Below are 23,199 nucleotides of genomic sequence, written 5' to 3'. Positions count from 1 at the left end.
AAGTATATTCAAATATAAGGTATATTTCTAACACACCCCGTATCGTCAAAGACCATCAACCTAAAATTTTAGCAGAACCATTAGATAATATCTGAGAACAAAACTGCATTTGCACACTAATTCCTGTATTAGATCCCTGTGGTCTTTTCATGACTTTACAAGGAAGGAGAAGGGCAGAATTAACATTACTGAGTGAAGGACCTTTCATGTTACCTTTTGTAATCCTAACTTCACTGTGTAATAGGCATTGTGCCCTTGTCTAGGTAAAGAAAATAGGACTCAGAGAGGTTAGGTAGTTCACAGTGAGGGATGGAGCCAGGAATCACACCCAGGTCTCTGGAGGAGAGAAGGTAAAATCATACCAATATCGTTCCTTTTTGTTTGAACTTAAAACTCACCATCTTATGTCCCTCCAAGTGATTATAGCAGGGAAAAAATAGGCCATTCCTTTGCCTTTTAGACACTAGTATGTTCCTTCAAATGTTTGGCAATGTCCATTATGTTCAAAAGACATCTGATGGGAGGGAAGGATTATCCAATAGTTTCATCTTTAAAATCGAATCCTTGCCAGTTGTCCTAAAGAAAGATTCTCTGTTATATGATTTTTTTATTATATTTTTAAAGATTTATTTGAGAGAGAGAATGGGAGTGGAGGGAGGGGCAGAGGGGAAGCAGACTCCACACTGAGCACGGAGCCTGACTTGGGGCTCCATCCCGTGACCCTGAGATCATGACCTGAGCCAAAATCAATAGTCAGATGCTCAACCGACTGAGCCACCCAGGCACCCCTATATGATTTTTTAAAAGAGGAGTTTGTAATGTTTGTTTACTTAGCATTCTTAACAAACAAGACATGAAAATGGGCTGAAAACCATCTGGAGCTTTCTACAGTAGGTTGACTTCAGGAACATAAGTTGCTCAGCAATAAGCATCTCGCTTTCCACTGGGCCAACAGGCTGTGTTCAGTTTCTGCACCTCCTTGGAGGACACTCCTGTCACCTCCAAGTAGCTGCCACCTCTCTTGTCTTTCTCTGCACATGTACCCTTGTCAAGAAATACACACCATCTCACCCCACCAGAAAAACAAAGTGCAGTACACTTTGTGTTCTAGGTAAGTTGTGTGTGTGTACCCCGGTTCAGTTCTGAGCTCTGAAGACACAGGAACTTTTTTATTCTTTATATCTTTACATGGTGACATATTTAAGGATATAGACAATATATGTTTGTTGAATTAAAAAACAGAGCATTCTTAGGTTCTTTACAGAGACCAGCTTTCTTGTTGTCTGTGTGAAAGTTAGGCACCTCATCGTGGAACAGGAATGAAACTGAGACTGCTTCACATCAGTACCCATACCATACACATATTTTATCAAATTTTTTCTGGGGTTCCAACAAATAAAACTTATTCTTTAATTGTACCAGGAAGAGTTATTTTATCCCAACAATTTTGTATACTTGTATAGAAAGTGTTAATGTTCCCAAACTGTTCTTGCCATATTTTCAGGCACAGACGGTGGGGCTCCCAATGACCGTGCACTCACCGAACATGAGGCTGATGCGGTCCGCTCTCCTCCCTCAGGCGTCCAATATAGAGGCCTTTTCATTCCCAGCGTCTGGCTGCCCGGCGGAAGCAGCGTTTATGGAAGAAGAGTGTGTCGACACGCCGAAGGTACGGACGTGTTTGGAAGACCCTGAGTGTGCTGGTTGGCCAGGTGCTCACTTTGGTCCTCAAGTGTTGTACTTTGGCTTTGTTGACCTTTGTCATTTCCTCAAGTCACTCAAGAGTGACCTGTTTTTGTGCAGAAGACCTGAGAGAAATATCCAGGCTAAACTTGGCTCTCATCGTCATCTTATCATTATGGCTGTTGCGTAACTCGTCAGACCTTATACATACTTTCCAAAATCCTTCTTTCCTTTCCCTCTTCAAGTTTCTAGATCCCTCATAGGTGTGGGATTTAAAAAAAAAAAAAATTGTAATTCTGAAAACAAAAATGGAATTTTTGTGCTGAGTTGGGCTTTGTATGTTATTGTTGCCTCTTTTCTGCGCGTGTGCTGCAGCTATGAAGTGATAGGCCGCCTTTTTTGGTTCAATTTTTTAAAGATTTTATTAACCTGAGAGGGAGAGAGAGCACGCACAAGCAGGGGGAGGGGCAGAAGGAGAAGCAGGCTCCCCGCTGAGCAGGGAGCCCGGAATCATGACCTGAGCCGAAGGCACACGACTGAGCACCCAGGCGTCCCAGTTCAGTGTTTTGGTTTTGGTTTGGTTTGGTTTTTTGTCCAGTTTGAGTATACATAAAGGAGATAAGTTTATCCTTGTGTACTGCATGAAGTTGGCTTCTAATACATAGAAGATGACCGCTTCTCTCATTTAAGGGATGCTTATTAATCCATGTTTTATCTACTTAGCGTCAAGCGGTGTCCAGAGGCTCGTATTAATGGGCAGACTTTGGAGTGTGTTCAGAATAGACTCTCTTCTTCACCAGCTGTGTGAACTTGGGTGAGGTGAATAACTGCTTTGAACCTCTGTGTTCTGTAAAATGAGGACACCCAACTCTATGAGACTCGGGAGGATTAATTGAGATAATGTGTGTGAGGTTCTCGGCATTGTAAACACTCATTATTGGTTTCCTGTCTTTTTAGCCTCTTTAGGTAATAAAAGGATAACTCAGACATGAATTTTGCCTCAAGTTTATAGTCTAGCAGAGGAGACGTGATGGATAACTAAAGACAATGTGCCAGGTGATGAATAAATTGATAAATATCAGTCCCTTAAAGAAATATAAATCAAAGTGCTGCAAGCCTGGAAGGAAGCAGGGGAAGTTGCTTTTAGCTGGTTTGATCAGGAAGGTCTGGGTTAACTGTCAGAGTTGGGAATTGAGGGGTGGATGGCATTTTGGTGGAGGGAAAAGTCTGAGCAAGCAAACGTCAGGGAAGCTTAGGTCCATCTAAGAGCAGTAGCTCAGTGTGTGTATGAGGAAAAGGGCAGATGAAGGGGAGTTGGATGAAGTAAAGATAAATAGCTTCGCTTTGAATGGCAAGCCCAAGAATGTAGGCTTTGTCTCTGGGCTGCGGTCCTCAGCAGAGGAATGTATTCCAGTATCATCAAGAGAGGGTTTCACAGGGACTTCTTCAGTATAGTAGGAAACAAGTGAAGGTTTTTGGTTAAGGAAGCCCTCAAATCCATGATGTGCTTCAGAAATTAGCCTGGAAGGTCCACAGCCTGCATTGGATGGGGACGGGCACAGTGGAAGCTTAGAGCAGTGTGTCCAGAGGGGAGATGACGAGGGCCTGCACTAGGTTAGCAATCGGGAAACTGCAGAGGAGGGGATGATATAAATGAGATTGTGCAGCTAGAATTGATAGAATATTAGGGTCCAGAGAAACAAAGTCCAAACTCATACCAGTATTTTAAGCCTAGATGACTGGGAGGGTAAGTGAAACAGGGAGCTCTGGAGGTAGAGCTGATTCAGAGGTTAGGTAATGTGTTTAGCTAAACCGTAGTCAAGGCAGCTTGAGGCCAGGCTGCACGAGCAGGTGTTAGGCTGAGTTGCTGATGGCGAGGAGTTTGTGTCCATGGTCCTGAGGACGAGGCCATTTCCTGTGGACAGTCCGTTTTCTCTGCCTGTGGTTGCCTATAGGTGGTTCAGTCACCTCATCGACTTATACATTCTCACCTAGAAATTTAGCTATAAATTGGGACAACATAATTCATTTATTTTTAGGATCTAATTCCTTTGAAAAAATTAAAATGCATTCTGCCCAAACCTTATCTGTGAGGGCATCAGGCCTAAAACACAGATTGGGTACTGTCTGCTGTATTATATAGGGCAAGCTATTTTTAAAGCTTGTGATTGTTATCGTAACCAGGAAACAGACAGGAAATGAATGATTTTGTGAAAGATAAAGGCAGTAGCTAGATGGGGCATTTGCATTTGTAGGTAGAGCAGGGCCGCGCTGGACCCGGCCACCCACACTGGCACTCGGCCAGGCCACGCACATCCACTGGGCTTAGCTGTGGACCGTTTCATTCCGTCAATAAATGCACGTGCACTAAGCTATCAGAGCTACAGCTCCATTGTTCATGTCGCTTCACTCGCATTTACCGGGACAACCCCGTTTTGTCTTCTAAAAGATGCTTCCTAAATGAATGCGTTGTTCATTCATTTCTACTCCCAGTTGGTGGTAGGTATTGTCCATCAGAGATTTTGCCTCTCCTTTTCTCCCAGAAGTCTTAAAACGGTCAGTAAAATCCCTTAGGGAGTCTGCATTGAAACATTGGTTTGGGGTTCCTCCAAAACTACCACCTTTCTGAGACAGTCACCCAACTCTGAGCGGAACTAAGACCCCCAAGTGACAGACCATGTGGGGGGCAGGTGCACAAACCCTGTAGGGACAATCTTTCTCTCTTAAGGGTTTCTTTGAGAATAAGCAGTTTCTTTCCAGTTTTATTGAGAAATAATTGGCATGCATCATTGTGTAAGTTTAAGGTGTACAGTATGATGGTTTGATTTACATACATTGTGAAATGAGTACCACAGTAGGTTCAGCTAATATCCGTCTTCTCGTATAGATACAATAAGAAGAAAAGAAAAAAGAAAATTTCCTTTTGATGAGAACTCTTAGGATTTACTGTCTTAAAGCTGCCCCATCATATAGCATTCAGAGCTATAGTCCTCATGTCATACGTCCTATCACCGGTCCCATCACCGGTCCTTACTTATCTCTAGAAGTTTGTGCCTTTTGACCACCTTCCTCCAACTCCCCCCCCCGCCCTCCGCCTCCGGTGACCCCAAGTCTGATCTGTTTCTGTGAGCATGGTTCTGTTCTTCGGGTTTTTTCAGTTCCACATCTAAGTGAGATCATACAGTATTGTCTTGCCCTGACTTATTTACCTACCGTAATGCCTGCAAGATCCATCCCTGTTGTTGCAGTGGGAGGGTTGGCAGGGTTTTCGTGGCTGAATAATACTCCATTATGTGTATATAGCATGACTTGTTTATCCATTCATCTGTTTGTGGACACCTAGGTTTTTCCATGTCTTGGCTGTGGTGAATAGTGCTGCTGTGAGCACAGCCGTGCAGATACCTTTCTGAGTTAGTGTCTTCATTTCCTTTGGATATAGGAATAATGCATTTTATACACACACACACACGTTTTAGTCACTTTTAACATTGTATTAGAAATTATAGGGGCGCCTGGGTGGCTCAGATGGTTAGGCGTCTGCCTTCGGCTCGGGTCATGGTCCCAGGGTCCTGGGATCGAGCCCCGCGTCGGGCTCCCTGCTCGGCGGGGAGCCTGCTTCTCCCTCTCGCACTCCCCCTGCTTGTGCTCTCTTGCTCTCTCTGTCAAATAAATAAATAAAATCTTTAAAAATATATATATATAATAAAAGGGTTTCCCAGGCTCCTTCATAGCTGGGTAGCTGAGCTGGGAAAATAAAAGTGTCCCAGGTCTGTTTCCTCTTAAATAAGAGTAGGTCTGAAAAGGAGATACCTCTAAGGCTTTGTAAAAGGGAGACGATTAACACTTACTTCTGACTTTGAATGTTTAATTTATAATTTAAAAAATAAAACCAGTCAGAATCACACGTGGTAAATTCAGAGAGGGATAAAGAAAAAAATTATTCATAATCCCACTACCCAAAGATAGGCATATTTTGGCATGTTTCCTAAAAGTGAGATTATAGACGGGTGGGTAGGTGAGTGTAGGGTGGCTCAGTCAGTAGGCAGACTTGTTAAAACAAAATTATATTCTATTATATGTAATATTGTATCTTGCTTTTACATAATATAACATCATGAGCATTTTTCCCCTATCATGAAATCTGAAAGCATAAGTTAACAGCCTAATATATTGTATTAGATGTACCCTTATTTAATTACTTTTTTTGGACATCAGGTACTTTAATTTTTTGGCATCCTTAAATGTGCTTCAAGTGAATGTCCTTGTGTCTAAATCTTTGACTATACCTCTGATTAATTCCTTAGGATAAATTTCTAGAACTGGGGGGCGCCTGGGTGGCTCAGTTGGTTAAGCGACTGCCTTCGGCTCAGGTCATGATCCTGGAGTCCCGGGATCGAGTCCCGCATCGGGCTCCCTGCTCGGCGGGGAGTCTGCTTCTCCCTCTGACCCTCCTCCCTCTCATACTCTCTGTCTCTCATTCTCTCTCTCTCAAATAAATAAATAAAATCTTTAAAAAAAAAAAAAAATTTCTAGAACTGGGATATCCAGGTCTTTCTTCCTCACCTGGTTATCTGTTTCTTTTAATTTTCCTCAAGGTGGTAAAAAATGTTTTAAAAGAAAATGGCATCATTTTATTCTCCTGCCTTTAAAATTTTTGTTGTTATAAAGCATTCTCTTTGGGCAAGAAATAATAGAGATATGATATGTTAGTTAATCCTCGCAAACAACCCCTGGACACATGAGGGAAATTGAGCTTTCCAGAAGTGGAACAGCTCGCTGAGAAGTGCTGGAGCTGAGGTTTGAGCCTGCACTTCCTCAGTACGTGCCCAGCTTGCCAGGCACTGAGGATACAAATGAAGTAAGACACATTTGTAGCCTCCAAGCTCACTGGCTGATATGCGCACTGGCTTACTGTCTTAGTCTGCTCAGGCCACCACTAACAAAATACCATAAGCTGGGGGGTTAAGCAACAGAAATACATTTTCTCACAGTTCTGGAGCTAAAAATTGAAGATCGAGATGAGGGTTCTGACCAGTTTTGTTTCTGGTGAAGACACTCTTCCTGGCTTGTAGAGGACTACCTTCTCTCTCCCTCCTCCCGTGGCTTCTCCTCTGTGCTCACATGGGGAGGGAGAGCGAGCGCGAGCAAGAACACACACGTGGGAGCTTCTTGATATCTTTTCTTATAAGGACACTGATCATCCCAGGTCGGGGCCCCAGCCTCGTGATCCTAGTTTTAACTACTCCTCCTTAGAGGCTGTGTCTCGAGATACAGTCACCCTGCGGATTAGGGTTTCCATATATGAATCTGGTGGTGGAGGAGGTGTGGGGTGAGAGATGGGGGTCGAGACACACACATTCAATCCATAACAGTCTACCAGTCTTTTGTGCTAGAATCTTGTATTTTGTGGTAGACTCGGGTGTTAATCAACTAACAGCAGAGTTTCTCAGAGTTTGACTTCATGTGTATTGCCTATTGGAGTGAGGTCTCTTACTAGAAGTGATTGAGGGGCACCTGGGTGGCTCAGTCGGTTGAGTGTCCAACTCCTGATTCCAGCTCAGGTCATGCTCTCAGGGTCATGAGATCAAGCCCCGCGTTGGGCTCTGTGCTCAGCAGGGAGTCTTCTTGGGATTCTCTCTCTCTCTCTCTGCCTACCCCACCCCCCACCCCACGCTCACACTCTCTCTTAAAAAAAAACGATCAGTTGAGCTTTAAGGAAAGACAATAACAATGTATTGTAAAATGCCCATTACACCCATGTATCTTGAAGTCCTGTAATTTACAGTCAGCCTAGATTATTTTCTAGAACAAAAGATCTTATTTCTAGGAGCTTAGGTCACATAGGTAGATCAGCCTGATATTTCAGTCACAAAATCCTAGGGCTGAATTTGTTCTATCAAGACCCTGGATAAATTGGCAGGCAAGGGTGGCATGACTATCACCTATTTCAGGAAATGAACTCACAGCTGAAGGTGTTCACACCTATTAACTATGTATGAGTGGGGGCCCCCCACAGTGCTTTCTGATTTAATCATCATCAAACAGCATCTGAAAAACCAAAACCAGATCATTGTTTCCCAGGATGAAATTGAATTCAGCAGACGTTTTTAAATGAAAGACATCATTCCTGTTACAGTCTAGAGGAGGAGATAATTTACAAGCAGAGAATTTAAGAAAAGAATGTAAATTTAGGGGGACTGCAAGGTCTTTTGAGTACTCCAAAAAAGATGACTATTGTCTATTAAGAAAAAAATAACCTGGTTGTAAGGCTATACTGTAAGAAGTATCTAATAAAATTTTGTCAGGCTATAGAAGTGTAAAGATGCAGGGCGCCTGGGTGGCTCAGTCACTGTTAAGTGTCTGCCTTCGGCTCAGGTCGTGATCCCGGGGTCCTGGGATTAAGTCCTGTATCGGACTCCCTACTCAATGGGGAGCATGCTTCTCCCTCTCCCTCTGCCACTCCCTCTGCTTGTGCTCTCTCCCTCTCTCTCAAATAAATAAATAACATCTTAAAAAAGTGTGAAGATGCTTAGTATATATTTACTCAATACCAGTCTTCTTTCTGTCACTTTATTCATTTCTAAATCATCCTTGGGGGGGGGGCACGTGGGTTGTTTCCGTCGTCGTTAGGCGTCTGCCTTCAGCTCGGGTCATGGTTCCGGGGTTCCAGGGTCCTGGGATCGAGCCCCGCATCAGCTCCCTGCTCAGCGGAGAGTCTGCTTCTCCCTCTCCCTTTCCCCCTGGTTGTGTTCCCTCTCTCACTGTCTCTCTCTCTCTCTCTGTGTCAAATAAATAAAATCTTCTAACAATCACTCACTCACTCATCCTTGGCTATTCTTAGAAAACTGTATTAGTAGATAGTTAAGGAACCTACAGGTGTGAAGCTAAGTTCCCCGAGAGCCATTCTTTCCTACAACTGCTGAGTGTCCAGACAGGGGACACCTACCTAGGGAAGGGCCAAGGGGAACATGAGAGTCACTGGCCAGATTTCAGAATTTTGGTTTCTGGTGCCATATGGGGAAGATTGGTCTTGGTGTAGGAAGAAAGCATTTGCCACTCTTCCTGTTAAATGTGCACTTGTCACTTTAAAACCCTGTCATGCGTTAGCCACCTTATCCAAGTGGTGGCTGCAGCTCCAGAACAGTTTTTATGGACTAACCATCCCCTCCCCCAAGCAAACAAAGCCCTGAGTCACCCACAGTCTCCCTCTCCAAATAAAGGGCCTTGCAATGCCTTCAGATCGGTTGCCATTAGAGGAAAGTTTTTCCTGTGCCTGGCACTGGGGTGCCCCACGTCACCTCTCACATACATGAGCTTCTCGTGCTTCCAAAGGAAAGAACAGCTCTACCCAGTGTGTTCCAAGTGAGAGCACCACGGCGATCCCTGCATCCTATGACTGGCTGGCCCTGAGCAGCTGTTCCTAGGAGAAAACGGATTGAGTTCCACAGGAGAATAGTTACGGTAATGAAGTAAACGATTGCCTCCTCGCTGGGGCTCTTACCAGCCAGGAGAACTCGAAGCCACAGTGCCCCTTTGTCTGCTGGTTCTGCCTGCAGTAGGTGGTTCCTTTGGCAGAGAAGGGCAGAGTTCTCGCTCGCTCGGGAGCTGTGCTGAGCTCACCCTGTGGGATGGGAGCTATAGATACTGTGTGTATTGCTGGAGGAGAGAATTCAGTGCACTGGTGCTCATTAACCTCTGCTGGAATTTTGGGGCTGTGAGTCATTTGTTGTTCTATAATGGAAGACTTTGGCTGTTGGCCATTTCAATTTTTTTTCACTCCCTTTTGCGGTATCAGTCTGTCTTTAAAGAATTCTTTTTTCCATTCCCCAGGCACAGAGAACCAATTAAAGACTAAATCAAATGGGCAGGTACTTAAATTATGAACAAAGTATGTCTAGAACCTTCCAGAATGTTTTGTGGTTGAAAATTAGAAGAATGCTAGTGGCTACTCTTTTTTCTTAGCTATGAGCCATGCAGGTTTTTTGTTTTTTTATCTCATCCTCCCCCTCATCATTTCCCTTACTTAAGTAATAATTAATAATTACTTAAGTAATAATAACTGGTAGGCCTCAAGCTCATAGATCCCTGTTCATCTGGAAACCACTAAAAAATTGTTTATTGTACTAATGATGACTCAGACGTGGGAGGCAGTGCCGGTGTGGGTCATGCAGGGCTTCTGTCTCTGCGAGCTGCAGTGGACTTGCCTTAACTTCTAATCTGCATGTTGTCACTAGTAACAAATATGCACATTTTTAATATTTTACTTAATTTCTAGTTTGCCACAAGTCTTGACATTTTTTCCTGTGTGGGTTTTTTTTAACGTCTCAGCAGAACAGCAGCTGACAGTTTCCTCTCTCACTGACGTTCAGGTAAACGGCTGTCTGCTGGACCCCGTGCCCCCTGTCCTGGTGAGGAAGGGGTGCCAGTCGCTGCCCAGCAACATGATGGAGACCTCCATCGATGAGGGGCTGGAGGCGGAGGGAGAGGCCGAGGAAGACCCCAGTCAGGCCTTCGATGCGTTCCAAGCCACACGCAGTGGGCAGAGGCGGCACACTCTCTCAGAAGTGACCAATCAGCTGGTCGTGGTGCCTGCTTCAGGTAGGAGACCCAGTAAGCCCCAGATTGAGTCTTCACAGCACAGACCCCTGCCCCAGTCTCCAAGAAGTAGTCGTGCCGCCACTTCTTAGAATGCCACCTACGTCTTACTCCTTTACGGACCACGTTCAGCAAGCTATAGGATTAGGTCTGCTCAGCAGCCACCAAAGATTAAAATGAAATAGCTCTGAGCCGGCTCCCCCACCTGCCAAGATCCATCTGAAGTGCCGTGTGATCCACCAAGAACTCTGGCTGCTTTGGAGTGGCAGATTTCTTACGGGCACAGTTTACCCCACTAGATTTACTCGAAGCTGATTAAATTGACATGTAAAACGTTTCTGGAAAGGTGTTTTGGTTGAAGATTGGAGATTAAGGAGGTCGTAGCTGTGCAAACTCAGGCTCAGTATGCTGTGTAGCCCACATTGTTTGCTGCTGGTCTTAATCTCTTTTGGTTTTTTTGGTTTGGTTTTTTCTTTCTCTTAAAGGGAAAATTTTCTCCATGAGTGACAACCCCTCCCTTGACAGTGTGGACTCTGAGTATGATATGGGGTCTGTTCAGAGGGACCTGAACTTTCTGGAGGACAACCCTTCCCTTAAGGACCTCATGTTAGCCAATCAGCCCTCCCCACGCATGACGTCTCCCTTCATCAGCCTGAGACCTGCCAACCCAGCCATGCAGGCTTTGAGCTCCCAGAAGCGAGAGGCCCACAACAGGTCGCCAGTGAGCTTCAGAGAGGGCCGCAGGGCGTCGGACACCTCCCTCACCCAAGGTGACTGGCCACTCTCTCTCGTGGCTCGAAAAACTCTCCTGTTGTAGGGCCTGAGGGGGGTTGTGGCCATGTTGGTTTCACACCTCTGGTCACTGAAAGGCCTTGTGTTTTATTTAAACTGTTTGGTCATTGTTCTCTGCTTCAGGAATTGTGGCATTTAGACAACATCTTCAGAATCTGGCCAGAACCAAAGGAATCCTAGAGCTGAACAAAGTACAGCTACTGTATGAACAGATAGGACCAGAGGCAGACCCTGATTCGTCACCCGCTGCTCCTCAGCTCCAGGACCTCGCTGGCAGTTGCCCTCAGGTTGGTGCTCCGGGCCCTCCCACAGGGCCTCCGTGAGTATGAGGCATGACGTTGTCCTGAAGGGGTGTCATGTCACTTCGAGGACTGACTGGAGTCCCAGAGCAAACAGGTCATTTTGGAGAGCTCACAGCCTGGAAGCTTTCCTTGTCGCTGCCACCTGCCACTGACAGGTTAGACCCATCCACACTGCTCCCAGGTGATTAGTACCATAAGGGGGTGGAGACGCTCTCAAGCTATGGTTGGTTCATAGGGCAGATTTTACATGAGTGACTTCTTTATAATGTCATTGAACTCCCCTCCCCCCAGCACACACACAAATTAAAAATAGTAACATAAATGCAAAGCTTATTGCCATTAGTTTTGATGTGATAGCACTTGATTACATATTATAAGTGGATTAGTTATGCTAAAAATGACCCCAAAATATTGCTCTTTATCCAAGACATTTTATTTTGAGCCTATTTCAGTGCATCAGGGATATCCTAGCATTTGACGCCCACATGAAGGTCATGGCCTCCTTTGCTGCAGTGCTGACTAGGTAATCGTTCACTGCAAAGTAACTCTCAGCCTACTAGTTACGTGAAAAGCTTTGAGTGTTAGGTCTTACAGAGTTGGAGTTCCTCTTGGACATTTGCCAAGGTGCTTGAACAAAGAATTGAAACTTTCTGCCACATGGAGAATTGAAAATGTTTTCACCCCCTTGCTCTTCAGGAGGAGGTTTCTCAGCCGCAGCAACCGGTCCCCGCTGTGCCCAGCAGTGTGCGTCCTCAGCTCTCCCCACGCCAGAGCCTAGAAGCCCAGTATCTACAGCATAGACTCCAGGTGGGACCCTTCCCCTTGTTACTCCAGCTCACGGGGCTTGTCTAGAATTTGCTTTTCTACATAGCAGAAACCTGTTTTGCTTGGTAATTTTTTAGGGTAGCTGCTTTTTTCCCTATAAGCAGGTAGCTTTGACTCTGGATTTGTAGTTTCTAAAAACTTGTTCAGACTTAGCCTTATGCTTATGTTGGCAGTGGAACAGGATTTATCCTCAGGTCCCAGGAAAGGAGAATGCCACCGGTAGGAAGGAGAAACCCGGTTTCTATGCCTCTAATGTTATGCCTATTAGTTAATAATAAATAAAATGGAAATCTCAAGCCAACAAATTTTAATATCAGCTTTCTACATTAATGCCTGAAAATCTTTAAAAATGATACACATCATTCAGTGGGCGCTGTGGCCTTTGCCGTCAAGATTTAACTCCACTCTTTCTCATTGTGTTTCATCGTTCTGAGCCTCGTAGTTCTAGAGGACTCTGAGAGATGGAAAAACGGACGCTGGTCCAAGTTGGGTCAGCGCAGGCCCGCTAATCCAGTGCTGTTGGGGCTCAGGGAGCGGGGGTCCACGCCCTCACCCTGCACAGATTCGGGAGGACACAGTTGGCCTCGTCCTCCAGGCAAACAGGACAGTCCAGTGACCGCATCCTAGATGACATCATATTGTCATGCTCATATTCTTTTTCTACTCTTCCAGAAGCCCAGCCTTCTCTCAAAAGCCCAGAACACCTGTCAGCTTTATTGTAAAGAACCACCACGGAGCCTCGAACAGCAGCTGCAGGAACACAGGTGAGAGAGGGTCCCTTTCTTTGTTGAAGACTTCAGGACGCTGGATGTGTTGTCCTTCTCCCCCGCCACCCCAAACTCCTGGCATTTGCTTCTACTGCAACACAGGTTTCAAGACATGATCACTGAGCAGATAGTCCAGTGTCCTCGGGAGATGGGCCTGGCAGGATATGGCAGGCCTGCGTGTGCTTTTTCTTTCCCTTCTAGTGTTTCCCTTTGGGTCATGAATAGACCTAAGCTTTCAGAGTCCGTGACCTACAGCAGTCTAAGTGGGTTCTACTGCAGAGAGGGCCTCCGTCATCTCTTGCAGTAATTCGTGTTCTCACACCTCACTAGGAGAAGCAGCTTGGCCAATGTAGAATTACCCTAAGCCACCCCCAGAGGCCAGGCATTACCCCACTTTAAAACACTCTAGATGGGAAATCAGCCTCTCACTTCATAGGGAGAAAAACTCGGTCTTAGAGAAAATGAATTAGTGTTCAGTGTGGCACTGAGGGATCCGTCAGAATTGGGGGACAAATGTCAGGGCTACGAAACCAGACACAGCTGGTTCCTACCCCCGTTTTTTGGGGGGGGGGTTGTTTTTTGTTTTCTGCGGAAAAGAGAAGTGGGAGGACTGATCCTGGATTTATATAAAATTGCCATCACTGAGGAAGATTTGAAATTCTTTCTTTTGCTATTGCCAATTTAGACTCCAACAGAAGCGACTCTTTCTCCAGAAACAGTCTCAGCTGCAGGCGTACTTTAATCAGATGCAGATAGCAGAGAGCTCGTACCCGCCGCCGAGTCAGCAGCTGCCCCTGCCCCGCCAGGAGACAGCCACGCCGTCCCCGCAGCCCCCGCCTTTCAGCCTGCCCCAGCCCCTGAGCCCCGTCCTGGAGCCCGCTTCCGAGCAAATGCAGTACAGCCCCTTCCTCAGCCAGTACCAGGAGATGCGGCTGCAGCCCCTGCCCTCTGCGCCCCATCCCCGGGCTCCTCCACCGCCCCCGCCGCCGCCCCCTGCGCAACAGGCAGGAGCCGCCCCAACCCCCTTACCGTTCTCCTATCAGACTTGCGAGCTGTCAGGGGCTGCCTCCCCGGAGCCAGACTACCCCCCTCCCTGCCAGTACCCCATGGATGGAGCCCCGCAGAGCAGCCTAGCAGCACAGGACTGTCCCCGGAGCTCAGGACTGCAGGAGGCCCCCTCCAGCTACGACCCTCTAGCCCTCTCAGAGTTCCCCGGACTCTTCGATTGTGAGATGCTGGAGGCTGTGGACCCACAGCACAGTGGCTACGTCCTGGTAAATTAACCTCAGCACAGGAAGTGAGGCGGGTCGAGTGAAGGAAGAATGTCTGTTTCTATTTTTATTCCAGCCTTTTAAATTTAAAGCTTATTTTCCTGCCCTCTCCCAACTGGAGAAAAAGTTAAGTTGCCCAACTGGAATCAGAGGGCCTGGCCAGGCACATGTCGCTTTCTCCTGGCTCTGTCCCACCACCGTCCTCTGGGGCAAGTGCCGGAGTGTAGTGGTAGCTGAGGCTCATGCCCTTACATCAAGTGGAGCCAGCTCTCATGGGAGGACTGACAGATGTTTTTGTAAGAAGACATGCAGCCCTAGGTTTTCTGTAGAACGACGCTAATTCGTTATCGAGGGAAACCTTGGTGGAAGCAGGAAAAACTGTGCCATTAGATGTGGGCAGAACAACACAACACTAGATTTTTCACTGAAGCCAAGCAACAGCACGTTCTGTTAGGCAAGTCAAGAATATGTAATGGACTTTGATGCACAGGAAGTAAAGGAAAAGTTGTGCTTGGTCACGGAGTCCTGAGTTTGAAGCTGCAGGTTGTCCCCGAGACCACTGCAACGAAGTGGAACGTGAGCTTTGTTTCGGGGGTCACGAAGCCACAGCTGGCACTGACCCCTGAGACGGGCAGTGGTCCCCACCTGGGAGCAGTGGCACCCCTTTTCCGAAGGTTCCCGGGGTGCAGAGTGGACTCGGGGCTCCAGCGCTGTCACCTGTGGAACCACGAGACCCAGCGCAGCAGAGGCAGGGGGCGGGGGGGGGGGGCGATGAGCCACGAGGAGCCCTCGGGGGCAGCAGCTCTGGGCCCAGGGAAGACGGGCTGTCCCTGCTCAGTCTTTGGTGTAGACTGCTGGTCTGGGGCGGTTGGTCTCCAGAGGACCTAGCGTCTCTTTTAAAATGGAATAACTCCTTTGACTCTACACTCTATGTTGCTGGTAGTTTATTGAGCTTTGTAAATTTGGACAGTTTCATATAGGGCTTAGGAACTTCAAGGACAAGAAACATGAACTTTGATCTCCCATGTGAAGTGGTAGTGCTGTGCCTTTTTCCCCCCAGATCATGCTTTAATTCTTTCTTTTCTGTAGAAACCAACAGTTTTCCATTTATGTCAATGCTAAATCCAAAGTTACTTCGGAGTTTGTTTTCCACCGTGTGGGAATCGCATTCTTAATTTCCTTAAAAGTTCTGACTTGTAACGAAACGTTCAAGTATTACAGCAATATTTAAAACCACAAATGTGTTAACCATCTAGCAGATCATCTGCCAGACACGTTCTATGACTAGTGAAAACGTAACCTTAACCCTTCCAATTCTCTCATCAGAGTAAAAGCTAGATGCACCAGCTAGTTAACCGTATACCTAGAAGTAACAACCTGTCGCTTGGACAGCAACATCCCAATGTTACAACCCAGTGTTATTGACAAAGACTGTCATTTCTGTCCTGTAGAATGGCTTGTCCTATCAGCAGATGAATGCGCTAAGCACAAAGCATCACAAAGCACAAAGAAGAGAGACACTACACTGATGCTGCATCTAGAAACACCTTTAAGTTGCCTTTCCTCGTTGTAGTGGGTGTCCAGGCAGGTGAGAAGCGTGCCCCAGCCCCTCCCAGCGTGGGTGATGTGAGCAGTCCTTGTGCGGGCTCTGCTGGGGTGAAGCGTCCAGGCGTTAGCAAGAGAGGGTGCCCGTGGAGGACTGTCGTTTTTGTGATGTAACAACTCATGAAAATCCAGTAGGAATGAATTCTGTTCCTTCTGTGGATTGTTTATTCCTCCTCATGCTTAGGATTGATGATTTCATGAAATAGAGAACATCATGTAAGCGATCCTTTCATTAAGATCTCTAATCTGTTTTCAGTCTTTGCAAAATAAGCCAGTTATGAAATAGGGCTTGATTTGTTTAGACTAAAGGATACTTTTCCAAACTATAGTACAGAGGCGCTGTCATGTTTATGAAATTAAAATGCCTTCCAGCCTGAAACTGGGGCAGCAGGAGTGGCACTCACAGACTGACACCGAGGCCTGCCCCCCTCTCCCGCCCCAGCCAGGAGCCCCAAGCCTGGGAACCCTCGGAGCGGTGCGGCCGACTGCAGGCAGGCCCAGCGCATGGCGGCAGGAGAGGCTGCTGGTGCTTGGAGGGCCTAGAGCTGCACGCGGGGAAGCTCCCCGCAGGGGCCCGGTGTGGGGCCCTGCTGCCGAGCATGAGCCGCCCTCCGGACCTGTGGCATAAGCTCTTTGCTTTTCTCCTTTCAAGCAGAAATCAATAAATTCCGTAACGATCCGTCCTTACTGAAATGTCAGCTGGTGAGAGGAGCCTGGTGACGGTCTGTCAAGTGTGCTCCCAGCCCCGTGGGATCGCCTCCATGGCTCTGTGCCCTGACCGGCGCCCTCCGGCCACTTCTGAGTGGCTTCCCCACACACTAAAACAACACTAAGACGGCTTCGTACCGCTCTTTTTATGAGAGGCTACTTTGAAATAAGGACTTTCTTTCCCGGTTGTTTCACGTTAGCGTGTCTACACTACTGTATAGTAATCATTCGCTTTATTATCTTGTAAACCAGGCTCCTCTGAAGAGACTTGGGGGAGATGAACGGGAGGTAAAAATTTCATTCGGCAAAAAGTGCAATATGTGTGGTACTTTATTTTTTATGTTCTTTTTTTAATCCAGGGGTATTAGTCTCCGCTTTGGGAAAAATGCACTAGTTCTGCAATTTCCAGTTGGGCAAGTGTGTCTCTAGTATTTCCATGCAACTGATGTGCTGGTCCCTGTAAGGCAAGTAGAGCGCGTTACCACGAGAGACGGGGTGTGTTCGCTTGTGAAGTCCCCGGGGAGCCGCACTGACCAGCCGCCCCCCGCCCTTATCCACTTAAAGACAGCCGTCTGCGGCCCGTGGGGGAGGACGAGGACAGGGCGCTAAAGGACGCTGTTCTGATAGGAACCAAACCCCTTCCCTTCAAACTTTGCTCCCAGGAAGGAGAAAGTCGACTCCGCCTCTTGCTCAGAAATAAAGACCTGCCAGGCGCTTAAGCTGTTTCCGGAGTCCCTCGGGTGCCACTGGTCTGCCCCACATCTGAGAAGGAGGGCCTGTGCCGTTGGGGGGGGAGCGGGCCCCCCTCCTTCCTGCCAACTACGGGCCTCTCCCCCCGCTCCCCCCAGCTCTGCCCCCAAAGAGGCACCCAAGAGGGGAGAACGCCTGGAGTCGGCAAGAAGGGGGGATGCTCTGCTAGGCAGCGCCAGGTGGCTCGGGGCTGCGGGCCTGCACGCGGGGCTCTGGGTTACGTTCAAAAGCCTCTGTCAACAGTTCCACCTAAGCACCCTTTCAGTTTAAAGGAAATTCATCCTCCAGCTCTCTGCCACATTCCTCCTCCTCTAGAGACAATACGGAGGGTGCTCAGACAGCTCTGGCCCCGGGGAGCCGTTGTGGGATCCCTGTGCGGGGGGCTTACCTTGGCCGCGTCTGTAACCGGGCCGCCTCTACTGCCTCCTCAGAGACCGCCCGAGCCGCTCGCTCTCTGTGTGCCTAGACATCAAAGGGACAAACTGGAGAACAGGTAGTAAGTTGGAGTCATTGCATAGGCAGGGGTCTTTGATCGCTGTGCTGCTTCTGGAAACTTTAACAACTTATCTTCAGAGTGGTGTGTGGAAGATAAGAGCAGTTATCTGCCTCTGTTTCAAAACTGGACAAAGATTCTTTAAATGTGTCCCCTCTGACAGGTTCAGTGGTGTGGGCCTGCCTGCCCGGTGGCCCCCCCCCCAGGGGGGGGGGGGGGGCCCTGTCCCCAGGGGCCCCCCCCCGGGGGCCCTGGGAGGGGGGCGGGGGGGGGGGGGGGGGGGGCGTTTCAGCTCCCGCCCCGCGTCAGCCTGCCTGGCTGCAAGGAGCAACAGCTCGTATTTGTACATTAATTCACCAAACATTTCACAAGGAATCTAAGCCTCATGACGATTCTGTGGAATGAGCGGGACACATCCAGTCCTCACTGCTTCCAGCTGAGGACACCAAAGCTCACGGGAGTTTCGGTGAGCCGGCGGAGGGGTGAGCCGGCGGAGGGCAGAGCCCGTGCGGGAGGAGCTGGGGCGGCTCGGGGGTTCCTGGCTCCTCCTTGGGCGCTCTCTCCCCTCACTAGCATCTGACTCTGTTCACGAGCCAGCAGCTATATCAACAAAGCCCCCAGCCTAAGTAAGCACGGGTGGCTGGGACTCTGTCCCCACAACCATAGTCTCCCCTTGGCAGCTGCCTGGCTTTGGGGGAGGAAGAGGTGCCCCCCAGGCGGCACGGTGCAGGAACCGGCTCAAGAGACACAGACCGCACAGACCGCCCTCCTTGCAGGGTTAGGTACAGAAGGATAGGCCCACACACAGGTCTAGTTTCTCCCAGTGACACAACATAGTAATTTCCTAGAGGAGCCTATGGGGGCAGGGCACACCCCTCCTTGACTGCAACGGGGCCGACCTGCAGGGCTTTGGCTCGGTGCCGTAGGCCCACAGACCCAGCCCCACGAAAGGAGGCCCTGGGAGAAGAATCAGGAAGGAGCCTGGCCTGCAGGAGGGGTGTAACATTTCTCTCCAGTCAAGGTCCATCAAATATGAGTGCCGATTGGACACTTCTAGAGATAAAACAATTCACATACTTGGATTGAATACTATGTCTTCTCAGAGGCGAAGTGGGTGGGTACAGGGGCACTATAAAAATCGAAGTACAAAAGAACATCCCGGAAAAATAGGACCCCTGGCTGGAATTCTCTGTTCCTCGAGCAAGTAGAGTGAACTCAGACCCGCCTCTGGCTGTTGGGGGGGGCTCTCCGGTTCAAGGTCTGCTCAGTCAGTCAAGGAAATCCAAGCGGCCAAGCCTTCCCACTGCTGATGGTGAAAGAAACCTGCCTCCACCAAAATCTCTGGAGGGAAAAGCAGAAGAAAAGGTTTGCTTCTCTTTGGGGACTGTAATTTAAGAAATAAAAGTGATTGAGATATTTGCACTTTGTAGAAAGGGCAAGATTATTTGCTTATTTCTGAAAGGAGGAGGGTGGTCTTTACTGGATATTTGGTTTGTGAAAGTTACTTTTGATAAAAATCTGATTGTAGTTATTTTTTTCCGTGTGGTTTTTAATTACTAAGAAAAGGTGAGTTTGATAGCTTTGGTATTTTGAGCCAATAATAGCTCCAATTGAAAACAAAATCAAAATGGACCCTGTCCCTCAATGTTAGAAAATTACCTGAAATGCAGTTTAATAAATGATCTTTGTTACCAAATGGTAATTTACATGGGGCAGTGTTCTGCAAGGAAAATGTACTGTTTTTATGTTTCCAACCTAAAACTGAATTAAAATAAAAACAACTTGTTTTCTAAGAGCCTGGGTGCTATGAATGTCAGACAGAGGAGACCGGGCCTTTACCTCATCAGGTCGTGAGTGCAATCCTTACAGTATGGAAGGTGGCTGTGTTCCCTGAGCCCTGGTGCTCATTTCAGGCTACAAAAAGGACAGTGGATAATATGTTCTCATTGACGTCAGCAGGGTAAACGATACCTTGCTCAGAAATCGCCTGAGTGCATGTTAGGCACTGCACAAGCCTGCACGCGGACGAGGCGCGGGCCGGGCACTGCCTGCTGCTGTGTCCTCAGGGACCTAGTCCGCCCGGTTAAGGCCTCCGGAGCAGGAAGAGGGGCTCCCCAAGTTCAAGCCAGCTACAGAGCAAGGGGTGGAACTGGGAGCCAGCAAGACACTGCTCCTTATTCACAATGGCACATCCCGAGGGCCTGCGGAAGGCCTCGACCCTCCCCCAGCGCGCACACACGGCGGCCCCCTCCCGGGGCCAGGCACCTGCTCGGCGCCCTCGGGCTGGAGAACCCAGGAGGCGTGAGAGGCCACTCTCAGACGTTCGGACTTGTCCTACTGCCAGACCCTGAGGGGAAGGGCAGTGTGAAACCCTGCTTTCTGGCCGCGAGGTCAACGGAGATCTGGTTCCACTCAGACCATTCCGGTTGAGCTGATGCTATAGGACCCAGACCGCTCCCAGACAGGGATCGTCTGCTGGCGCAGGGGGTGGTCAAGGGCAGGAATGAGCAGAGCCCTCAGCACTGACCTGCGCTGCCCAGCACCACACACAGGTGCTCAGTCCTGCCCCCAAAAGCCTGGGACCCGCTGGGTGACCCAAGAACTGAGTTTCAACTGCCTCTTTTTTTAAGGAAAGCACTCAATTTCAGTAATGATGTTTTACGGACTTTTCCCTTTCCCACCAAATTTCTCCATTTTTGTGTTGCCAAAAACAACCCCAGGGTACAGGCCAGAATGCCAGACCTGCCAGAAGAGCCTGGCCAAAGCTAGCCAGTCGGGCCCCTGACCTACATTCCCTAGCACATCCTTTCTGTGGCCTTTGTGAGCCAGAGGTTTGGCCCAGGGAGAGGAGGAGGGGGCCACGGAGAGCTGAGCCCCAGACTCCAGGCCTCTGCCGGGCCAAGCAGGGCCCTAAACTTGCCCCCACTTCCAGAGGGACACGGTGTCTCCAGCCAACTCCCCAGCTGGCCTCTGTTGCTGCCGGTCCAGGCGCAGTAGGCCCCGCACCCCAAGTCTCTGCTCCTGGCTACCTGCTCCTTCTCGAAGGGAGAATCCACTCACCCTTCCCATCAGGGAGGCTTTGAGAGTTTGACTCAGTCTCTCCTGACTCCCCAAAGACAAGGAGGGAATAATGGGGCCTGAGATGCTGAGAAGGGGCCAGACTGAGAACGGTGACCCTCAGAAGTCAGTCCGTTACCATGCCAGGGCCACCCGCGTAACTGGGAGAGGGGCACAGCTGAATGGAGAAGAGCCCCCAAGGCCTCTCCCAGAAGCACGCCAGGCAGAGGACCCTGAGCTCACAGCCTCCGTTGATTCTTCAGTGGGAGGCCCAAGAACTGCCCTCTAGTCACCAGAGAAACCCAAATGTTTAGCAGGATCCCTGCGCCAGCAGAGGGCCAAAGGGCAAGCAGGTAGCTGGAGGAGGCCCCAGGGATGCAAGGGCCTGGCCAGGAGAACGGGGTCCAGCTTCCCCCAGCCCGCTGCGCCCCCCCGCCCCCCCCCCCCACCGCCCGGAGCAGCCACCCAGGCCTGAAAGGTCCTCCAGGCAGAGTGGGGCCTACCCATTCCCTTCCAGGGACAGCGGGGGGGTGGGGGGGCAGTAAGGCCCCTCTGACCCGTTCTGGGCCTGGCACCCCTCCCAGCCCTGCCACGAACCGGAGCACATCCCAGCAAAGGCTCATTGTCCCCAGTGCTAACTTGGGGGCACACCCCAGCTGACAGCTCCCCTCGACGGCTCGTCACAATCTCAGCTCTGCCTGCCTTGCTTTCACTTAACTCCTGACCCCACCGCTGGACTCAGACCACAGCTGTGTGACCCTGATGGGATCTCCACAGAGTTAAGGCCGGCTGCCCTATCCCGAGCACCTACCACAGGCTGAGGACCCCGAACTCTGCCCTGGCTTCCTTCATTCTCAGTCTTGAGTTCTGGGCAGCGCCAGCCACGGGTACCACCAACGGCAGAGCATCCACGAGAAGCCACGTCCCACCCAGAAGGCGGCTTGTGTCACCAACCTCCACCTTTCCGGTCACGCGCCTGGGCAAAGGGTTGGAGGGCCTGGGGATCTTTCTCGGTCCCCAAAGCCCCACAGTGGAGACGGTGCCAAGAGGAGGCCAGAGCCCAAGGGCACGGCTCCAACTGGCCTCCCTGGGCTCCGGTCCCTGCTGTCTGTCCTCAGCACTCAGGCCTCTTGCAGCCTTTCTGGGCCTCTTCCCTCCAGGTACCCAGAGCCAAGCTCCTCAAATGGCCCCCGAGGCCCCCCAACTGACTCTCAGCAGCGGGGAGGGAGTGGCGGGGGGCAAGGATGGGCAAGGAAGCTGGCCCCGGAGCTGTGGGGCTTGGGGGGGGGGGGGCGCGCTAGCGGGAACTGCCTGTCACCGCAAGCGCCGTGTGAGAGCACGAGGACAGATGCCAGAGGCAGAGGCCGGAGAGCCTAGGGGCCCAAAGGACTCGGAGTTTGGGGAAAATAAGGAAAACTGGAAAGAACAAAAAGAAACAAGGACGGAAGCAGCCACGGGCGCAGAAAGGAGAGGCGACTCGGCGCAGGCCGGTGTCTGCGCAGGACGGACGGCCCGACAGAAGGGAGCGGAGGAAGAGGGACCATTCGGGACATCAGCGCCTGCAACCATTGTTTATGGATGCTTCACTTGATTTTAGTCTCCAAACCTGGGCTCGTGTGGAGACTGAATGTCCCTCACAGCTGCTCCTTCCTGCAATAACAAGACTGACATCACTGTTGTCAGGGAAATGGTGTTTTGATTAAAATCATGTGACAGCCACTTTGTGATTCAACAAACAAATCCTCTGTTAACCCTCGCCTGACAGAGGCCTGTGGGCAGCTCCGGCATCAGAGGGCCACCGCAGCCCGGCAGACCGTCCGGGAGGGCGGCCTCGCCCGCTGCAGTGACCCGGGGGTCGGGCAGGGCGCACGGAGGCAGCCACTGCTCCCCAGCAGGTCCTGCAGGGGTGGGGGTGGGGGGCAGGCGGCCTCGTGGGCACAGACTGCTCTGCAGGCTCCCGGGGCTCTCGCCTCGGGGCTGTTCTCTCCCGGACCGAGCGGCGGGCCCAAGCCCCGGGTGCCCGACGGCTCCTGCGGGGCCCCAACACTGACCGGTCCAGGCCTGCTGTCAGCCCTTCGGCCCGATGGGCCAGTGTGCACGGACAGCGCGTGCGGGGTTAAGAATGGTTTCTGGTTTGCAGTGGAGGACTTCCTGGCTCGCTCACTTGGCTGCCGGCCCCTGACACGCAGGGCTCTGCCTGGCAACGCTCCATTCCCTCCCATCTCACCCTCGGGGCATTTTCCTTCGGTGAGACAGGCAGGCAAGGCTCCCTGAGTCACGGGGCAGGGGGGTTTTCCGGGTAAAATGATCTGCAGCCTCAGAGGCCTAGCACGGCCGGGAGACCCCCAAGT

At 49.9% G+C, this 23,199-nt stretch overlaps 2 protein-coding genes across 7 annotated transcripts in view; one reads left to right on the top strand and one right to left on the bottom strand.

The window, feature by feature from the left end:
* The window catches only part of SIK2 (salt inducible kinase 2), a 124,672-nt gene extending 107,385 nt beyond the window's left edge, over window positions 1–17,287 (top strand). For 2 of the 4 annotated variants that reach the window (XM_021696264.2, XM_044919256.1), the window contains 7 exons: window positions 1,505–1,669; window positions 10,053–10,281; window positions 10,764–11,048; window positions 11,194–11,357; window positions 12,069–12,179; window positions 12,870–12,961; window positions 13,650–17,287. In XM_021696264.2, the coding sequence (XP_021551939.1) occupies window positions 1,505–1,669; window positions 10,053–10,281; window positions 10,764–11,048; window positions 11,194–11,357; window positions 12,069–12,179; window positions 12,870–12,961; window positions 13,650–14,247 (1,644 nt within the window). In that variant the 3' untranslated portion in view covers window positions 14,248–17,287. The remainder of the gene's footprint in view (window positions 1–1,504; window positions 1,670–10,052; window positions 10,282–10,763; window positions 11,049–11,193; window positions 11,358–12,068; window positions 12,180–12,869; window positions 12,962–13,649) is intronic. The other 2 variants (XR_006540927.1, XM_044919257.1) reach the window with 2 other exon arrangements.
* Window positions 16,840–23,199, bottom strand: part of PPP2R1B (protein phosphatase 2 scaffold subunit Abeta) — a 32,311-nt gene continuing 25,951 nt past the window's right edge. For 2 of the 3 annotated variants that reach the window (XM_044919258.1, XM_044919259.1), the window contains one exon: window positions 16,840–17,005. In XM_044919258.1, coding sequence (XP_044775193.1) covers window positions 16,913–17,005 — 93 coding nt within the window. In that variant the 3' untranslated portion in view covers window positions 16,840–16,912. Of the gene's footprint in view, window positions 17,006–17,199; window positions 17,204–17,686; window positions 17,761–23,199 lie in introns of all 3 variants that reach the window. The other variant, XM_021696266.2, reaches the window with a different exon arrangement.

This window comes from Neomonachus schauinslandi, chromosome 11 (assembly GCF_002201575.2).
Source record: "Neomonachus schauinslandi chromosome 11, ASM220157v2, whole genome shotgun sequence".
In the NCBI taxonomy this organism is placed as follows: Eukaryota; Metazoa; Chordata; class Mammalia; order Carnivora; family Phocidae; genus Neomonachus; species Neomonachus schauinslandi.
This window is presented reverse-complemented; position numbering and strand designations above follow the sequence as displayed.